The following is a 17,741-nucleotide window of genomic DNA, read 5'->3' as shown; positions in this document are numbered from 1 at the left end:
TATCAACAGTAACCAACTATAAAGTTTCAGGGGGAATATGCCACTTGTTAACAGCAAAAAATATCATAAAGATGAATTATTTGGCAAGCTATAATATACTTTGTTCGAAGACCTGAATGTCTACTCTTAAAATGACATACCTTCTAAATTAATCTCAACAAACCTTTTTCTCTTCGACAAAAATGATTTTAAAGTTCCCCTGAAAAAAATATCATGAAAACAGAAAGGAAATAACTGAAAAATAAAAGCAGTGAAGATTATAAAATGCAATGAAAAGTCAGAGTCATCAAAAACAGGATAGCACAGGGGCACATGGGTGGCTCAGTGGCTGAGCATCTGCCTTTGGCTCAGGTCATGATCCTGGGATCCTAGCATCGAGTCCTACATCAGGCTCCAGGAGGGGAGCCTGCTTCTCCCTCTGCCTATGTCTTTGCCTCTCTCTCTCTCTCTCTCTCTCTCTCTGTGTGTGTGTGTGTGTGTGTGTGTGTGTGTCTCATGAATAAATAATCTTAAAACAAAACAAAACAGGATGGTACTGAAGAAGAGATAGGAAGGAAAGGCAATCAGTGGAACAGAAAACAAAACCCATGGATACATGGAAATTTAGTTTACAACAATCGAGGCATTTTGAACCTGTGAATAAAAGACACAAGTCTGTGCAAACAACTCTGGGAAACTGTCTAGCTACCTGAAAAAGAATAAACTTAGAGCTCTCCTTTACCCCGTAGAACAAAATTGTTTCTGATGGAGTGAATATATAAATGCTGGAAGAAAAGAAAGAAGACTAGAAAAAATTACAGTTAAATAGTTTTAGAATTGTCTATTAGAAAAAGCCTACTGAGGAAAAGCAGAATAATGAAAGGAAAACCTAAATTCATCTAAGAGAAAAGAAATAACTTTCACACAGAAAAGTATCACTAGAGAAAAAGCCACTTGAAAAAATTTTGAAGAAACACTAGTGAAGAGTCATTATTCTCAAAGTGCAAATAGCATCTAAAAATTGGTAATAAAAGACAACTTGGTAGAACTGGGCAAAATGTATAGGCAAATAACAATGTAAAAATGATCAAATATTAAAATCACATTATCAAGCATTTATTGAACTTCTATATTATTCTTTTTAGGGGGAGAATTTAATCATTAGTCAATCTTACATATGAATGAATTCTGACATAAGGTCAACAAAGGACAAAAAAATTCAAAGCTTTCAAACTGTCTTAATTAATGGTGCAATAACTAATCCTTGTGTGTTAAATAATAACATCATATGATAAGTTTCTCTTTTATGACTTATTAAAAAGTTGGTATGGTAAGATTTTAAAAAATATATTTATTAATTCATCATATGAACTATAGTCAAAAGCCATATATCTTCATCTTAAATAAGTGAAACTATGCTAAAACAAGTCCAGGTCACTCACTGAGGGCAGAGAAGGGATAAACATCTTTGTTTCCTCTGAGAACTCAGCCCATTCATTATCTGGACTATAACCATACCTTGAACATAACTTGAATATTTGCTCAAGCGACTCCTCCAAAAGAGGCAAATGCTTGCATAGTTGTGTTATGCTCTCTTCTATTTGTGTTAGTGACATCATTGGAGATCATTCTATATTTACTAGATAGAACTTAATAAGAGAACTCTAAGAGAGTATTATAACAATTTCGAATACCCAGGGGAGAAAAGGATATTGTGTCTTATATGGAAGCTTAAAGTGTTACAGCATTTGCTACCCTCAGTAATATCTAATGAATCATACACATAATGATGAAATATTATATCTGAAATGCAAAAATATTTTAAATGCTCAAATTAAGAAATTGTTTGGCATTATTAGTCACACAATTATTCTACATGTCTAAGTTTATGAAGCAGCAAATGAATAAATCACCAAATATTCATCTACCTGGTCAAAAATTACTATTCCTTATCCCAACAACATTTTTTTGCAGAAATAGGAAAAACTATCCTGAAATTTATATGATATCTCAAGAGACCGTGGACAGCAAAAACAATTCTGAAAAAGAAGATCAGAATTGGATGATTCACATTTTCTGATTTAAAAACTTACTACAAAGCTACGTTACTCAAAGTAGCGTGATACTAGCATAAAAACAGACATCTGGACCAAGAGAGTAAAAGAGAGAATCAAGAAGTAAGCCCTGCACGTATGGTCAAAGGCTTTTTGATCTTCAACCAAAAAGATTTCTGACAAGGCTGCTAAGACTATTCCATGGAGGAAGGACCATCTTTTCAACAAGCGGTGCTGGGAAAATAGATATCTACAAACAAAAGAACAAAGCTGGACCCTCACTCAACACCATATACAAAAATTAACTCAAGATGGATCATAGACTTTGTAAGACCTGAAACTATAAAACTCTCACAGTAAAGCAAAGCTTACTGACACTAGATTTGGCAATGATTTCTTGGGTATGATACCAAAGGCACAGGTAACAAAAGAAAAAAGAGGCAAGCTGGACTTCATGAAAATTTAAAAATTTTATGCACCAAAAGACAGTATCAACACAGTAAAAAGCCCATGGAACGGGAAAAAATATTTGCAAATCATATATCTGATATGGGATTAATATCCAGATTATACAAAGAACTTCAAAAACTCAACAAGAAACAAACAACCCAAATAAAAACTTGGCAAAGAAATTAAATAAACATTTCTCCAAAAACAATATACAAATAAGCACATAAAAAGATGCTCAACATCACTAATCACTACGGAAATGTAAACAAAAGCTACAATGAGAAACCCCCTCATATCCATTAGGATGGTTGCTAAAAAGAAAACAAAACATAAAAATAACTAGTATTTGTACAAATGTAAAGAAATTGAACACTTGAATACTGCTGGTAGGAATGCAAAATTGTACAGCCAATACAGAAAACAGTACGGTGGTCTCTCAAAAACTTAAAAATCAAATTACCAAAAAATTTTTTAAAAAATAAAAAAAAATAAAAAAATCAAATTACCTCTAGCAATTACTCAAAAGAATAAAAGGTTTGGAAGAAATATTTATGTGCTCATGCTCATATAGCAATATTATTCACAATAGCAAAAATGTGAAAGCAACCCAAGTGTCCATCAACATATGAATGGATAACTAAAATGCGATCTATGCATTCAACAGAATGCTTTAGTCTTGAAAAGTTAAGAAATTCAGACGTATGTGACAACTGGATGAGCCTTGAGGACGGGACATTATGCTAAGTGAAATAAGCAAGCCAGTCACAAAAAGACAAATACTGTATGATTTCACTTAAATGAGGTACCCAGAATAGTGAAAATCAGAGACAAAAAGTAAAATGGTGGTTGCTAGGGGCTAAAAAACAGACTGGAATGGGAGTTACTATATAACAGTATAAAGTTTAAGTTTTTAAGACAGTGTCCTGAAGATAGATGGTGGTGATATTAGCACAACATTATCAATGTATTTTATACCACTGAACTGTATGCTTAAAAATGGTTTTGATGGTAAATTTTCTGTTATATGTATTTTACCACAATAAAAAAACTGGAGGAAAAAAAGCTACTATTGCTCTCAGAATCTTTCAGGTTACCAAAACAACAAAATTGTTACAGGTTTTACCCAAAGCAAATTACTCAGTATGGTTTTTTGTTTGTTTGTTTTTGTTTTTGTTTTTGTTTTTAAGTAATCTCTATGCCCAACAGGAGGCTCAAATTCACAACCCTGAGGATCAAGAGTTGTGTGCTCTACTACTGACTGAGCCAGCCAGGGACCTCCGGCTGTTTTAAAACAGCTTTCTGATACACGGAAGTGTCAAGAAAAAAAAAAAAAGCATTAGGCTAAGACCAGAGTTATTAAATTTAAATCAACCAGCTAAGTTATAGCAAGCATATAAAATACCATTATTTCAAATATTATCAAATATCTTGCCTCATCCATAAATACTTTCCTAATTAAATATTCATAAAAGCTAAAATTGAAGTTCAAATATTTCACTGCAACCTTAAAGGAAAATTACTTTAAGTAACTTTAAGTCTTCCAATATCCGAACATGCACATTTCAAGTTTTATTTAGCAACAAAACTATCACACCAAACTCATCTCTAACTAACAACCTCCAATGGAACTTAATTATAACCATATTGGATATTCTACTGCCCTGACAACAAAGACTTCTTTTTGGAAGAAGGGAAATAAGGAAAAAAATATGGAATGTGCTTGTTAAGTCCTATATTTATGAACTACACAAGAAAAGTATTCAAAAATTATCTTGAGAGTTTTAATACATACCAGGCTCCAATTTGATAATTTTTACTGCAGCCAATTCTCCTGTATGAATATTTCTAGCCTAAAATGAAAATAAAAATGTTTTTAAGTTTGTTAATTATATAAAACTTATTTGGCACTAAGTTAATTAGTTGCTTATTAACCATGCTTTGAACAGAACTAAAAAGCAAACCCTTTATTTCCAACAAAATGAATATATTCATTTTCTCATTAAAGAAAAATATAGAAAAGATACACATACACACAGTTACCTTTAGTTCTGCCACTCAAAAATAGCTAACAAAAATTTACAATTTTTGTTATACTTCCACTAAGTGTTTTCTCTATACTAGAATTAATATATTTTTAAAGATTTTATTTATTTGAAAGAGAAAAAGTGAGGGAGCACAAGCAGAGGGAGGGGCAGAGGGAGAGGGCTCCCTATCTAGCAGGGAGCCTTAACGGGGGCTCAATGCCAGGACCCTGAGATCATGACCTGAGCCAAAGGCAGATGTTTAACCTTGAGCCAGCCAGGTGCCCTTAGAATTAATATTGTCCTTAATTAAAAAAATACTCATGGAGCGGCACCTGGGTGGCTCAGTGACTGAGTGTCTGCCTTTGGCTCTGGTCATGATCCTTGGGTTCTAGATCAAGTCTTGTATCAGGCTCCCCACAGGGAGACTGCTTCTTCCTCTGCCTATGTCTCTGCCTCTCTCTCTGTGTCTCTCATGAATAAATAAATAATCTTAAAAAAAATACTCATGGTTTAATAAAAAATAAATTTTAGGGCAGTCCGGGTGGTTTAGCGCCGGCAGACCAGAGGTTTAGCGCCACCTTTGGCTCAAGACATGATCCTGGAATCCCAGGATTAAGTCCCTCGTCGGGCTCCCTGCATGGAGACTGCTTCTCCCTCTGCCTGTGTCTCTGCTTCTTTCTCTCTCTGTGTCTCTCATGAATAAATAAATAAAATCTTTTTAAAAATATAAAATTTATATATTATTATTTTATAAATAATAATTAAGGAAAAATTTAGAAAAACACATGATCTGTATTTTACTACCCAGAGGAAAAAAGTTAATAGAGCATGTGTTTCCCTTTTTGCCCTGTGTAGGTATGTATATTGTAGAAGATGATGCCATCATACTCTTCCACAATGTAATTTATAATGCTGCACAATTTTCTATTAATGGGAGATAGATTGTATTTCACTAATCTGGCATTGTTGAAGAAGGAGGGTTTTAAATTATTCTGTAGTAATAAACAGAGGGATAAATATATCTTAGCTTTATTTCTATCCACAGCCTTATTTCCTACAGATAAATTTCTAGAAAAAACTATTCACTACTTAATCAAAAATCATGGACAAACTTTTTTTTTTTTTTTAAAGATTTATTTGAGAGAGCATGTGCACACACACACAAGTAGGGGAAGGGACAGAGGGAGAGAATCTTAAAGCAGACTCCCCCGAGCTGGGAATGCAAGGTGGGGCTGGATCCCATGATCCATGAGATCACAACCTAATCAGAAACCAAGAGCTGATCACTTAAAGTGCATCACCCAGGCACCCGTGGAGAGACTTATTATAATTAGTGCTGCAATGGTTATAACTGCAAATATTTTGGCACATATCAGAATTTATCAGTAAGGCAACCTACAAGTGTAATTGTTAAGTCAAAAGATATGTGGATTTTAAATGGATGTATTGCCATAGTGCCCTTTAACAAAACTATGTGAATTTATACTCTCATCAACCTTGGATATGAAATCTCTATTTGCTCAGTTCTCTTGTAGGTCCAATTTTTAATTGTTTTTAAAATTATGTACCTTCTCCATGTTATATATAATTTTAAATGGCTACAGAATAGTCCATATAATTATTCTCCCTTATTGTTAGAGATTAAGAATGTTACATACAGTCTTTTCATTATTTAAGATTATTTCTTTCAAATGGATCCTAGGGTTTGAATTTAACTAGGTCTAAGGGCATGCATATAAACATTTAAGGCCATCAACACATACTACCAAAACAGTCTAAAAGCACTGTACTGTTATGCTGTCACTGCTACTATGAGTGCTCATTTTCACTGCATTCAGTGGCATTCCATATGTGGAATGAAATTTAATAACAATGTATTTCATTTACTATATTAGATTCAAATGTAAACTTTCATACTTGGCATAAAATATAACATATGATAAAACAGAAAAGTAAAATCACACCAATCTGCTGGATTACATAAATAATGTTACAAGAGGAAAGAGGAAAAAAGGGAAAAGAATAGAAGGATGACCAAGAAGGTAGGGAAAACAGCCTTCAAAGAATACTTTTAGAAATGACATATAGAAGGTGAAGAATAGAACAGGGGAGAGGGATACAGAAGGAAAGTCAAAACAGGAAGAAGAAAAAAATGATTTTCTACAGAAGTCTCAAATATGATATGTTGTGATAAGTTCACATTTTTCTCATCTATTATAGTAAATTAGCGTAAGGAGGGGTCTGGGAAGAGAAAACAGACATTTTAACTCCCCCCATATAATTATCCCTCACCCAATGCAAACATATTTAGAGACACAGGAACAGGTCAGCCAAAAGCCTCACACAACTACCCTCTCCTCTTTCTTGCCCTTAGAGAAGAGAATTGTCTATTAGCCTTAGGTCTTGTCCCAATTCCTAAGATCTTTCAGTATCTCAGTTCTTCCATGGGTTATAGAAAATTATGTGCACACAAATTTAGGCTGTCCACTACTCAACATTTCACATGCCAGTGAGATTCTGGTACAGAAAACATGGCCAGAAGTTATAAGTAGTAATAACTGACCTCTTGGGAATCTTGTTCAGTGGGTTATAAAATATGTATTAGAAGACAAATTCCATAATAATGATGTAAATTATATTTATAATTGCTTTATAGTTTGAAGGAACTCTTACATTCATTACTTAATTCTGTTTATTTAAACACAAAGACTTAGCTCAGTCAAGTTAGAGGACTGGCTCAAGGCTATTTTACTGGCCAGGGGGAAAGAGAAGGAGTTAGAACCCAGTAATTATATTCTGTTGTCAAGGTTTCACTGCTCCTTTCAATAGATGAGAATTCTGTTTTCCTTTTTAAAATGCAACAGATACCAGAGAAAAGTATTAATTTCATAATATCTAATAAACTTGAGGGATGACTTCTGTTGAAAATAATGTACTAATCATATTTTACATTAAATTATTTCCTATGGTGATTTTCAATGTAAGAGGTTGTGAACTCTTACATATTTAAGATCTTAAATTTGAGAGTTGAATTTGATCCAAGGAAAATATTATTTAAATAATCTGGAAAAAATTACCAAATAAAAGTCAGTAGCCTTCCAAAATGTTTAAAATCTATGTTATAGGATTGGGAAAAATATCAGCTGACAAGATTCAACTTATTCTTCTTTTAAGGCTCCTGCAGTATAATCTAGCCAACATAATTCATTTTCATCCCTACATGTTGATACATTTCCTGGTTTTTCCCTCCTTTTGTATTTCTCTAAACAATAATTTTTAAAATATCCCTGGAATCCCATAGAAAACAAAAAGCACCTATGGATATATAGTAGAAGTTTATATACTGGGAAGAAAGATTTAAGTGTAAGAGACATAGATGCCACAAGAAAGTAACATGTATGTACACTCACAAACAGTGACAGTTGAACCATTCAAGGTTCTAAAATTCAGATAAAGAATGCAGTATTTAACTCTTTTGACAGTGATAGATGCTGACACATCTCCAGCAACAAAATAACTTCAGGGTATCCATTACTTCAGTTTTCAAAGCAAAACAGGTGTTAGGGCAATACACCCTGCTAGTCACTAGAAACCAAAAGAAAATATGAGCCCATACTTCCCAATTACAGATTATCAAATGAGTACCAACAGCATGAAAAAAAAATCTAATATGCTTCTCTGAGAGTATGAAACAATTAATTCTGGTTTTTAAATCCGATTAACCAGAAGCAAATGACTTGGTCTCTAGTTTGAAAGCACTGTCCTCATTCTGGTACATTCTCCTTCCCCTGCTTTTCTCCCCTCCAAATTAGCCTAGTTATTTCAGATTTCTCCTTCAGAATGAAATTTAGATATTATGGCCTCCAGGAAGTTTTGCTTGACATCTCAAGGCTGCATGAAGTGTGTTCTCTTTTTACCTATAGGCAGGATTCTATGAAGAACTATGCCACAGGTAGATGCTCTATAAATTTGTTGGACAATTATGATTGTAGTAAGGTAGTTGTTCTCTTTACTTAAAAAATAAGAATATTAAAATCCTCCACAACTAGGAAGTGCTATGACACTAATAATATACTGCTTTAAACAGTCTTTTATTCATGTTAATTTGGTTTCAATTTGTTTAAGGATTTACTTATTTGAGACAGAGGAAGTAAGAGAGGGTATGAACCACTGTGTGGAGGGGCAGAAGGAGAGAACCTTCAAGCAGACTCTCAGCTGAGCATGGAACCTGATAGATAACCTGAAGATAACCTCAATCTTATGACCCATGAGATCATGACCTGAGCTGAAACCAAGAGTTGGACACTTTAGCCAACCAAGCCACCCAGATGCCCTTCATTTTCAATTTTTATTACTGTGCATTAAAATTAAGAATTTTAGGGATCCCTGGGTGGCGCAGTGGTTTAGCGCCTGCCTTTGGCCCAGGGCGCGATCCTGGAGACCCGGGATCGAATCCCACATCAGGCTCCCGGTGCATGGAGCCTGCTTCTCCCTCTGCCTGTGTCTCTGCCTCTCTCTCTCTCTCACTGTGTGCCTATCATAAATAAATAAAAATTAAAAAAAAAAAAAAAGAAAGTTTAAAATTAAGAATTTTAGAGAAAAATTTTATTTGTAAAATATTACAAAATATTTTGTTCTAAAAGATTCAAATATTATAAAATGACAGTCCCTCTCCCCTCCCATTTCATCCCCCTAAGTACTGTAAATTGTTTAGAATATATCCTTCCAGAATTTTAATTAGGTTGATTCTTTTTTAAAAAATTTACTTATTTTAGAGAGAGAAAGAGAAAGAGATTAAGTGGCAAAGAGAGGCAGAGAGAGAGAGAGAGAGAGAGAGAGAATCCCAAGCAGATCTCACAACACTGAGATCATGACCTGACTCAAAGAGTTAATGGCTCAACCGACTGAGCCACCCAGACACCCCAATTAGGATGATTCTTAAGAACATAAACTGACAGTTTGAGAGTTTCTTACAAAGCTGCTTAGCTTAGTCTTACTTACTTAGTCTAAGCTTACTTAGCTTAGAGTCTAAGTCTCTGCATAGTCTTACCATATGATCCACCCAATTAAGTTAAAAACTTATGTCCACACAAAAACTTATACAAGAATGTTTATAGTAGGCATTATTCATAATCACCAAAACTAGAAACAATCAAAATGTCCTTCAATAGGTAATGATAAACAAATTGTGGTACTTCCTTCTATACAGTGGACTATTATTTAGTGATTAAGAAAAATGAGCCTTCAAGCCATGAAAAGATAAGAACTTTAAATGCATACTGCACTAAGAGAAAGACACCAGTCTAATACCATATGATTCCAACTATATGACATTCTGGAAGTGGTAAAACTCTATTACAAACAGTACAAAGAACAACTATTGCCAAGGGTTTGGGTGAAGAGTGTTGAATACAAAAAGCATAGGGGTTTTTAGGGTGGTGAAACTGTAGTGATGAAATAAACATCATTATGTACCTGTCAAAACCCATAAAACTGTACAACAAATGAATCTTAATGTAAAGTATGGACTATAGTAATACTATATCAATATTGGTTCAATAATTGTGATAAATGTACTACACTGATGCAAGATGTTAATAAAAGGGGAAATTGTGGGTACATGGGTGGATAGGATTAGGTGAATGTAACTACATATTATCTGCTCAATTATTCTGTAAATCTAAAACTGTACTAAAAATTAAGTCTACTGATTATTTCTAAAGGAATATATATAAAACTATTTTTTTTATTTTTATTTTTTTAATTTTATGATAGTCACAGAGAGAGAGAGAGAGAGAGGCAGAGACACAGGCAGAGGGAGAAGCAGGCTCCATGCACCGGGAGCCCAATGTGGGATTCGATCCCGGGTCTCCAGGATTGTGCCCTGGGCCAAAGGCAGGCGCCAAACCGCTGCGCCACCCAGGGATCCCAAAACTATTTTTTTAATATACAAATATTTTCACACTCCAGAGTCAATTTTCAACACAAATACATTGTTTGAATTTAGTAGAACCAAAATAAAGACACAGGGCCAAGGACACTTTGGGGTTTTTTGTTTGTTTCTTGTTTTTTAGAGATTCTGAGGGGTTCAGAAAGAAACAGCTAATTGGAGGATATGAACAACAATTACAGAACCATATAAAATAAAGATGATATTTTAACATTCAGCTATACCAGGCAGAAGCCAAAATATATTTAGTAACAGAAGTAAAAAGTAAAGAAAATAATGTAAGCTAAAACTCCCACTGAGAGAATACTTAAATGTCAGTCTCCATTTTGAAGACATACTTCTGTTCTCTCCAAATGAAGAACCGATGGGCAAATTTTCGTACTCTGTAATTTTCCAGCTGGATTTTAAAAACAGAAAGCAGTACCAGGCTCTTTTATAATAAAAGGCAAAAGAGGCTTTCAGAAAAAAAGATCTAAACAGAGACTTTACAGATTCAATTTACTAAAGAGATCTTTCAGAGATTTAACATATAATTTCACACTATAATCCAGAAGAGTCATACATAATACTGGCTTTTGAACCCTAACTATTCCCTCCAACAAGTTTGGTCTGATATTCTCAAGCATTTTTGTTTTTAACACACAGAATTTGAAGATCCTGCATTATGTTTATAAAAGGAACTAATGGAAGTACCACAGCACCTCTCTACGAAAAGGATCTAAAAATATTTGATTCCAGTTATTTTAATAGGTTATCGGTATTTACTAGTCAGACTTAAAGTATACTAAACACCCAGAACTCTAATAAAATGTTACTATAACTCATCTCTTATTTTTGTTTAAAGATTTTATTTATTTGAGAGAGAGAAAGAGAGACAATGCGCATATACAAGCAAAGCAGGGGGCAGGGGGAGAGGGAGAAGAGACTCCACACTGAGCCTGGAGCCTGGCACAAGACTCCATCCCAGAACTCTAAGATCATAACTGACTGAGCCACCCAGGTGCCCAGCTTATGTCTTATTTAACTCTTATTGAATAGGAATTGAAATTAATAGGTTAGAAAAGATAAATAATAAACAGGATCAATGTCACAACAAAATCCATGAAAAAGCCTTTCCAGTTAAATTAAGTTTCTATTCTCATTGCTAAAGCATTTCCCTTTAACCAATTACATTTCCAGAGCAGTCTTTTGACTCTAACTATCCAATGGGTGTTGAATTTTTAAATTTACAGTAAAAAGTTACCCTTAGGGATGCCTGGGTGGCTCAGTCAGTGAAGCATCTGCTTCGGCTCAGGTCATGATCTGAGTCCTGGGATCAAGCCCTGTGTCGGACTCCCTGCTCAGTGTGGAGTCTGCTGGTCTCCCTCTCCCTCTGCCCCTTCCTACCATTTGTGCTCTCCCTCTCTCAAATAAATGAATAAAATCTTTAAAACAACAAAAAAGTTATCCTTAGATTTCCACTTGTGTAAAGGTTTAAAAAAAGATGCTGATCATCCTGATTAAGCCATTTCTATTTCAACAATATCATGCAGCTGTCAGTTTTCTCAACCATGAGCTTCTTTATGTGCTGTGAAATTTTTAAGGTGACTAAAAATAATTAAAGGAAAGGTCTTGTATCTACACATTTTACACCTACAAGTTTTTAAGAAATAGTAGGAAGATAAGACTTAATGAACATTACACTCCTGTCGCCATGAAGTTACAAGGGAACTTCTTAAAACTAAGTCAAAAAACTAAACTGGTAACTAATGACAGTAATCTAAAAACTATGGCAACCAAAACAGTCATCATGAAGGTAAGTGAGCTCAGTCTTTATTCACAACTTCATTGTTTTTCATATTAGGCCCTTCATCCTATCTCCAATTAGCTTCCTTCCAGCATATTTTTAGGGTCACAAAACTTTTCTGTAAAGCCAACTGGGGGCACCGGTTTTACATATGCCCCCTTCCTCCAACAATACTCTTTAACATAATAGAAAATCAAGACATCTCTGTATTTAACAAGCTACCTCTAGTGGCCAGGGAGAACTTCTCAGGGTCAGGGTTATGCAACCCAGATTTAAGAATATGAACTACAATACAAAAGCAGCAACACAGTATCTGTAAGGTTTGAACAATACAAAGTACTGGTTCATCCACACAAAAAAGTAAACAGTCAATTATGTCATAGTCTATAAAATCTCTATACCTGAATCTTTATGGAACACTGTTTTTGACTGGTTTATTCATTGAACAAATATTACTGACTATGTGCCAGGTTCTGTTGTTGATACTGGAGATTTAATGAAACAAAAAAGTTCCTATCTTCTAAGGCTTTTATCAGCTGAAGAAAGAGAGAAGCAAACAGTAAATACCATACAGCATGACAAAGTCCTCAAAGGTGATATAAGACAACACAGAAGGGTTCTGAGCCCAGTTAAAGCTTCCAAGAGAAAGTAAACCTAAACTGAGACTTGATGAGAGACTCTGGGGTTGTGGGAGGAGCATGGTGGTGGTGGTAGTGATAGTATCATTATGGCAGAATTCCAGGCAACGGTGTCCAGATAGCAGAAAACATGGGCATCTCAAAGAAATAAAATTATCTCATGTTAAGGGAACCTAAGAGTGTAAAGAAGGTAATGATGAGACATGAGATTCCTCTGAAGCTCAAAAACAGACTGTATCACCCACTGTTGTAGCTACCATCTACTAACTTGGTTACCCTCCCTTGTTCATTCAGATTTTATAGCCCCTTGCTCACAGTCTTTCTCTTCACTCCTTCTCCTGCCTACAAGAGAAGTCTTAGAGACTTCATCCTCCAGATCTACTTCCTCACTTTTCATTCTTTGACCTCCTATCTAAATCCTGTCTTTAAACACTGTATTTCCTGGGCAGCCTGGGTGGCTCAGCGGTTTAGTGCCGCCGTCAGCCCAGGGCCTGATCCTGGAGACCTGGATCGAGTCCCACATCAAGTCCCATGTCAAGTCCCATGTCGAGCTCCCTGCATGGAGCCTGCTTCTCCCTCTGCCTATGTCTCTGCCTCTCTCTCTATGTCTCTCATGAATAAATAAATAAAATCTTAAAAAAAAAAAAAAAAAAAGGAAACACTGTATTTCCTGATGATGACCTATCCTTTCAGTTCACTAGGAAACTGAAAATTCTTTTTTTTTTTTAAAGGTTTTATTTATTTATTCATCAGAGACACAGAGAGAGGCAGAGGCATAGGGAGCCTGATGCGGGACTCAATCCCAGGTCCCCGGGATCTCGACCTGAGCCAAAGGCAGACACTCAACCACTGAGCCACCCAGGTGCCCCTAGTCCTTCCATTTTTATCAAAGCATTCCCCTACAGCCACCAATTACATCTCAATTCCTCACATTCCCTTTACTTTCAGGGTTTCATGGTCCATCACTCCATTTACAGTCACTCTCTTACAAATATCCTTAACTTCTTTCCCATTTTCCCCTGTATCACACTAGCTGGGCAAAATCCTAATTTGATAAACCCAATTATCCACTCGTTCCATACCAGTATTGAATAGCTAGCTAAATGCTACTATAAACAAATTACAAAATAAAGTTCACTGGTCTTATTTTGAAATCACAACACAAATTTCAAATTACAACTTCTCCACTAGGTTTGATTTTCCACTCTTTATAAGAACTATTTTACTCCTCTCTCTTCAAACCTTTAATAGTGCCTCAGCCTCTTTGTTATTCCCTTTTCTTACCTATTCTGAGTGATGAAGGAATTTCAGTTTTTCTTTATCTAACATTCTCCTATGTAATCCTATGGCTTTAATAACCTTCTCCAGGACAAATCTCTCCTTACTCAGCTCCAGATTCCTAAATCTATGGAAACCTGACAGGCATCTCAAACTTAAAATGTCTAACACAGCTCCGTATCACTTGCCACCAGGGAACTACAAATCAAAACCAAAATGAGATACCACCTCACACCAGTGAGAATGGTAAAAATTAACAAGACAGGAAACAACAAATGTTGGAGAGGATGTGGAGAAAGGGGAACCTTCTTGCACTGTTGGTGGGAATGTGAACTGGAACAGCCACTCTGGAAAACTGTGTGGAGGTTCCTCAAAATATTAAAAATAGAGCTACCCTACGACCCAGCAATTGCACTGCGGGGGATTTACCCCAAAGATACAGATGCAGTGAAAAGCCAAGACACTTGCCTCCCAATGTTTATAGCAGCAATGTCCACAGTAGCCAAACTGTGGAAGGAGCCTCGGTATCCATCGAAAGATGAATGGATAAAGAAGATGTGGTTTATGTATACAATGGAATATTACTCAGCCATTAGAAACGACAAATACCCACCATTTGCTTCAACGTGGATGGAACTGGAGGATATTATGCTGAGTGAAGCGAGTCAATTGGAGAAGGACAATCATTATATGGTTTCACTCATACAGGGAATATAAAAAATAGTGAAAGGGATTATAGAGGAAAGGAGAGAAAACGAGTGGGAAAAATCAGAGAGGGAAACAAAACATGAGAGACTGCTAACTCTAGGAAACAAACAAGGAAGGGGTAGTGGAAGGGGAGGTGGGTGGGGGAATGGGGTTACTGGGTGATGGGCACTGAGGGGGGCACTTGATGGGATAAACACTGGGTGTTATACTACATGTTGGCAAGTCAAACTCCAATAAAAAAATACACATATAAAAAATGTCTAACACAGGACACTTAATTATCCCTGCTCCATAAACCCATTCATTCCCATATCTTCCCAATCTAAATAAAATTAATTGCATCCATTCAGTTGCTTAAACTCAAACCCAAAGGCATTCTTCATTTCTTTCCTTCACATTCTTTACATCTGATGTATCAGCAAATCCTGATGGCTTAAAAATATAAATCAAATCCATTCACTTTCCTTTACCTCCCTGTTATACTCTAGTTCAAGCTTGTCTCCATTAGAAACTGGTAAGCAATTTAATATGAAATGCAAAGAAACAGTAAGCTAAGCATAACCTCTAGTTTTGCACTGCACAGCTAAGTGGACAGTGTGGTCCCATTCACTACAACGACAAAGATGAACACATCTTATGTGGTGAGACAGGAAGGTAGTGAAAGGGCATAGATGAATGGTTCGTATTTGAACATATTTAAATTTTAGGTTCCGATGGAAAACCACCTGGTGATATCCTATATGCCACTTAATAGGTAGCTCCTGAAGCTCAAGAGCTATTCTGGATTGGAGGCAGATTTGGACATCATCAACATTACTAAATCCAAGTCAGGTAGGTGAGATTACTTAGGAAGAATATGGAGAATAAGAAGGAAAAGAAAGTTAAGAATAGAATGTTAAAAAAATCACCCACATTTAAGGAATAGTGAAAATAGACAAAACGAAAACAAAAACTACTGTTCTGTTAGAGTTCTGTTCTATTAGAAGCCCAGTTTGGAGAAACTTTTGGGAATCACCCAATTCAACTTCGTTCTAAAAAACAATTCTCATATGCTGGCAAACCGAATTTAAATAAAATTAAAAAAAAATTCTCTTCTACTTTGAGGCAGTGATTTAGTCAATCTAATACATTCATTTTTAGGATAACTTTACTTGTATAAAGGCTTTTTATGACAAGTAAAATCCACTTTCCTATAATTTCTCCTCAGTGGTCCCAGTTTTGGACTGTGAGATAATACTGATTTAGAATATTCTTCCTACTGTGACAAATTTCAGATATCTAAATTTATCAATTTATTTAATAAGTATTTATTATAATCCCTATAGCAGTCAGGGGCTAGACTCTAATTTTAACCCTGCTCAGATAAAATATATAAAAGCTGAGGTACTTGGGTGGCTCAGTCAGTTAAGCATCAGACTCTTGGTTTTGGCTCAGGTCATGATTTCAGGGTCCTGGGATCAAGCTCTGCATCACGCTCTATGCTGGGTGAGTCTACTTGTCCCTCTCCCTCCTACTCTATTCCCCGCCCCCACTTGCATGCTCTCTCTCCCAAATAAATAAATAAAATCTTTAAAATAAATATATGTATAAAAGCTCCCTTTTAACTACAAACACCGAATCCCTTTAAAATGCCACATAGAGGGGATCCCAGGGTGGCTCAGGGGTTTAGCACCCGCCTTTGGCCCAGGGCATGAACCTGGAGACCAAAGACTGAGTCCCACATCAGGCTCCCGGCATGGAGCCTGCTTCTCCCTATGCCTGTATCTCTGCCTCGCTCTCTCTCTTTGCGTCTCTCTCTCTCTCTCTCTCTGTCTTTCATGAATGAATAAATAAATTTTAAAAAATAAAAAAATAAAATAAAATGCCACATAGTTTCCAGACTCTTCTCACCATTCTGGTTACTATGTACTTTAAGTGCTCAAAGTCTGATGTCCAACAAAAATGACAGCAGTTATAACATTAGATTCATAGCATTAAAGGAGATTCCTTTGAATTTTATAAAGTTATGATAATTTTAAAATTTAAAAATAAATGTTGAAGGTGTTATATTTGAAACAGAATGGAATACTTTACCCTCTGATAAGAGCAAAGTAAAGCACTTTATCTTATTTCTCTATAAATTCTTTTAGGAAAAAGGGAGGTTATAAACACTAGACATATTATACACTAAATTATTATATGAATTTCAAGGAAATTATTTCCAATAAAACTATCAAATTTATGGGAACAAAATATAATAACGGGTGGAGTCATTATAGTATAATCTCCATATGAAAATTTAAAATAAAGACTAGTCACTCATTATTTTAACTTTTTTTTTTTTCATTGAGCACCTCTTATACATCAGATACTTTAGATATCAGGGTAATATTGCTGAACTGAGAGCAAAGAATTACAAAGATGTATCTGCCCTGTCTGAGTTTCAATGGGACAGATTATAGACAGTACCTAAAAAGGAACTGACTGCTTCTAAACATAGTATGTCCTTACTGTTTAAATAAGTTAAATGACCATTTGTCAAGGATAGGGCTTGGGATTTTTGCACTGTGTGAGAGGTACCTGCCAACTCACAAATTCCTTAATTTTGTGGAGTATTTCCAAGCTGCCTTCCACACAGTTATACAGGTCTAGACGAGGGATCTTGCTATTATAGAAAGAGACTGCATGGCAGCATTTCCCTGAAGACATATTCCCAGGCAGACATATTCCGAGCCTGAGGCCTTCCTGTTAGGGTTACTCTAAATCTGTCCACATGACTTACATCTCAAGACACACTAAAACTTTAGCCTGTTAGGACACTTACTCGTCTGTGAAAAACATTTTCCTAACCTTTTCTTAGAACAGATTAATTTTATTAAAAGGAGGGTTCCATCC

The 17,741-nt window shown here is 35.5% G+C and overlaps 1 protein-coding gene across 4 annotated transcripts in view; it reads right to left on the bottom strand.

The window, feature by feature from the left end:
- Positions 1 to 17,741, bottom strand: part of MAP4K5 (mitogen-activated protein kinase kinase kinase kinase 5) — a 108,913-nt gene that overhangs the window by 76,529 nt on the left and 14,643 nt on the right. For 3 of the 4 annotated variants that reach the window (XM_041758338.1, XM_041758337.1, XM_041758339.1), the window contains exon 3: positions 4,276 to 4,333. In XM_041758338.1, coding sequence (XP_041614272.1) covers positions 4,276 to 4,333 — 58 coding nt within the window. Of the gene's footprint in view, positions 1 to 4,275; positions 4,334 to 17,741 lie in introns of those variants that run through there. The other variant, XM_041758340.1, reaches the window with a different exon arrangement.

The sequence above is a fragment of the Vulpes lagopus genome, chromosome 6 (genome assembly GCF_018345385.1).
Source record: "Vulpes lagopus strain Blue_001 chromosome 6, ASM1834538v1, whole genome shotgun sequence".
In the NCBI taxonomy this organism is placed as follows: domain Eukaryota; kingdom Metazoa; phylum Chordata; class Mammalia; order Carnivora; family Canidae; genus Vulpes; species Vulpes lagopus.
The sequence above is the reverse complement of the archived record's forward strand: the minus strand, read 5'-3'. Positions and strand labels throughout refer to the sequence as shown.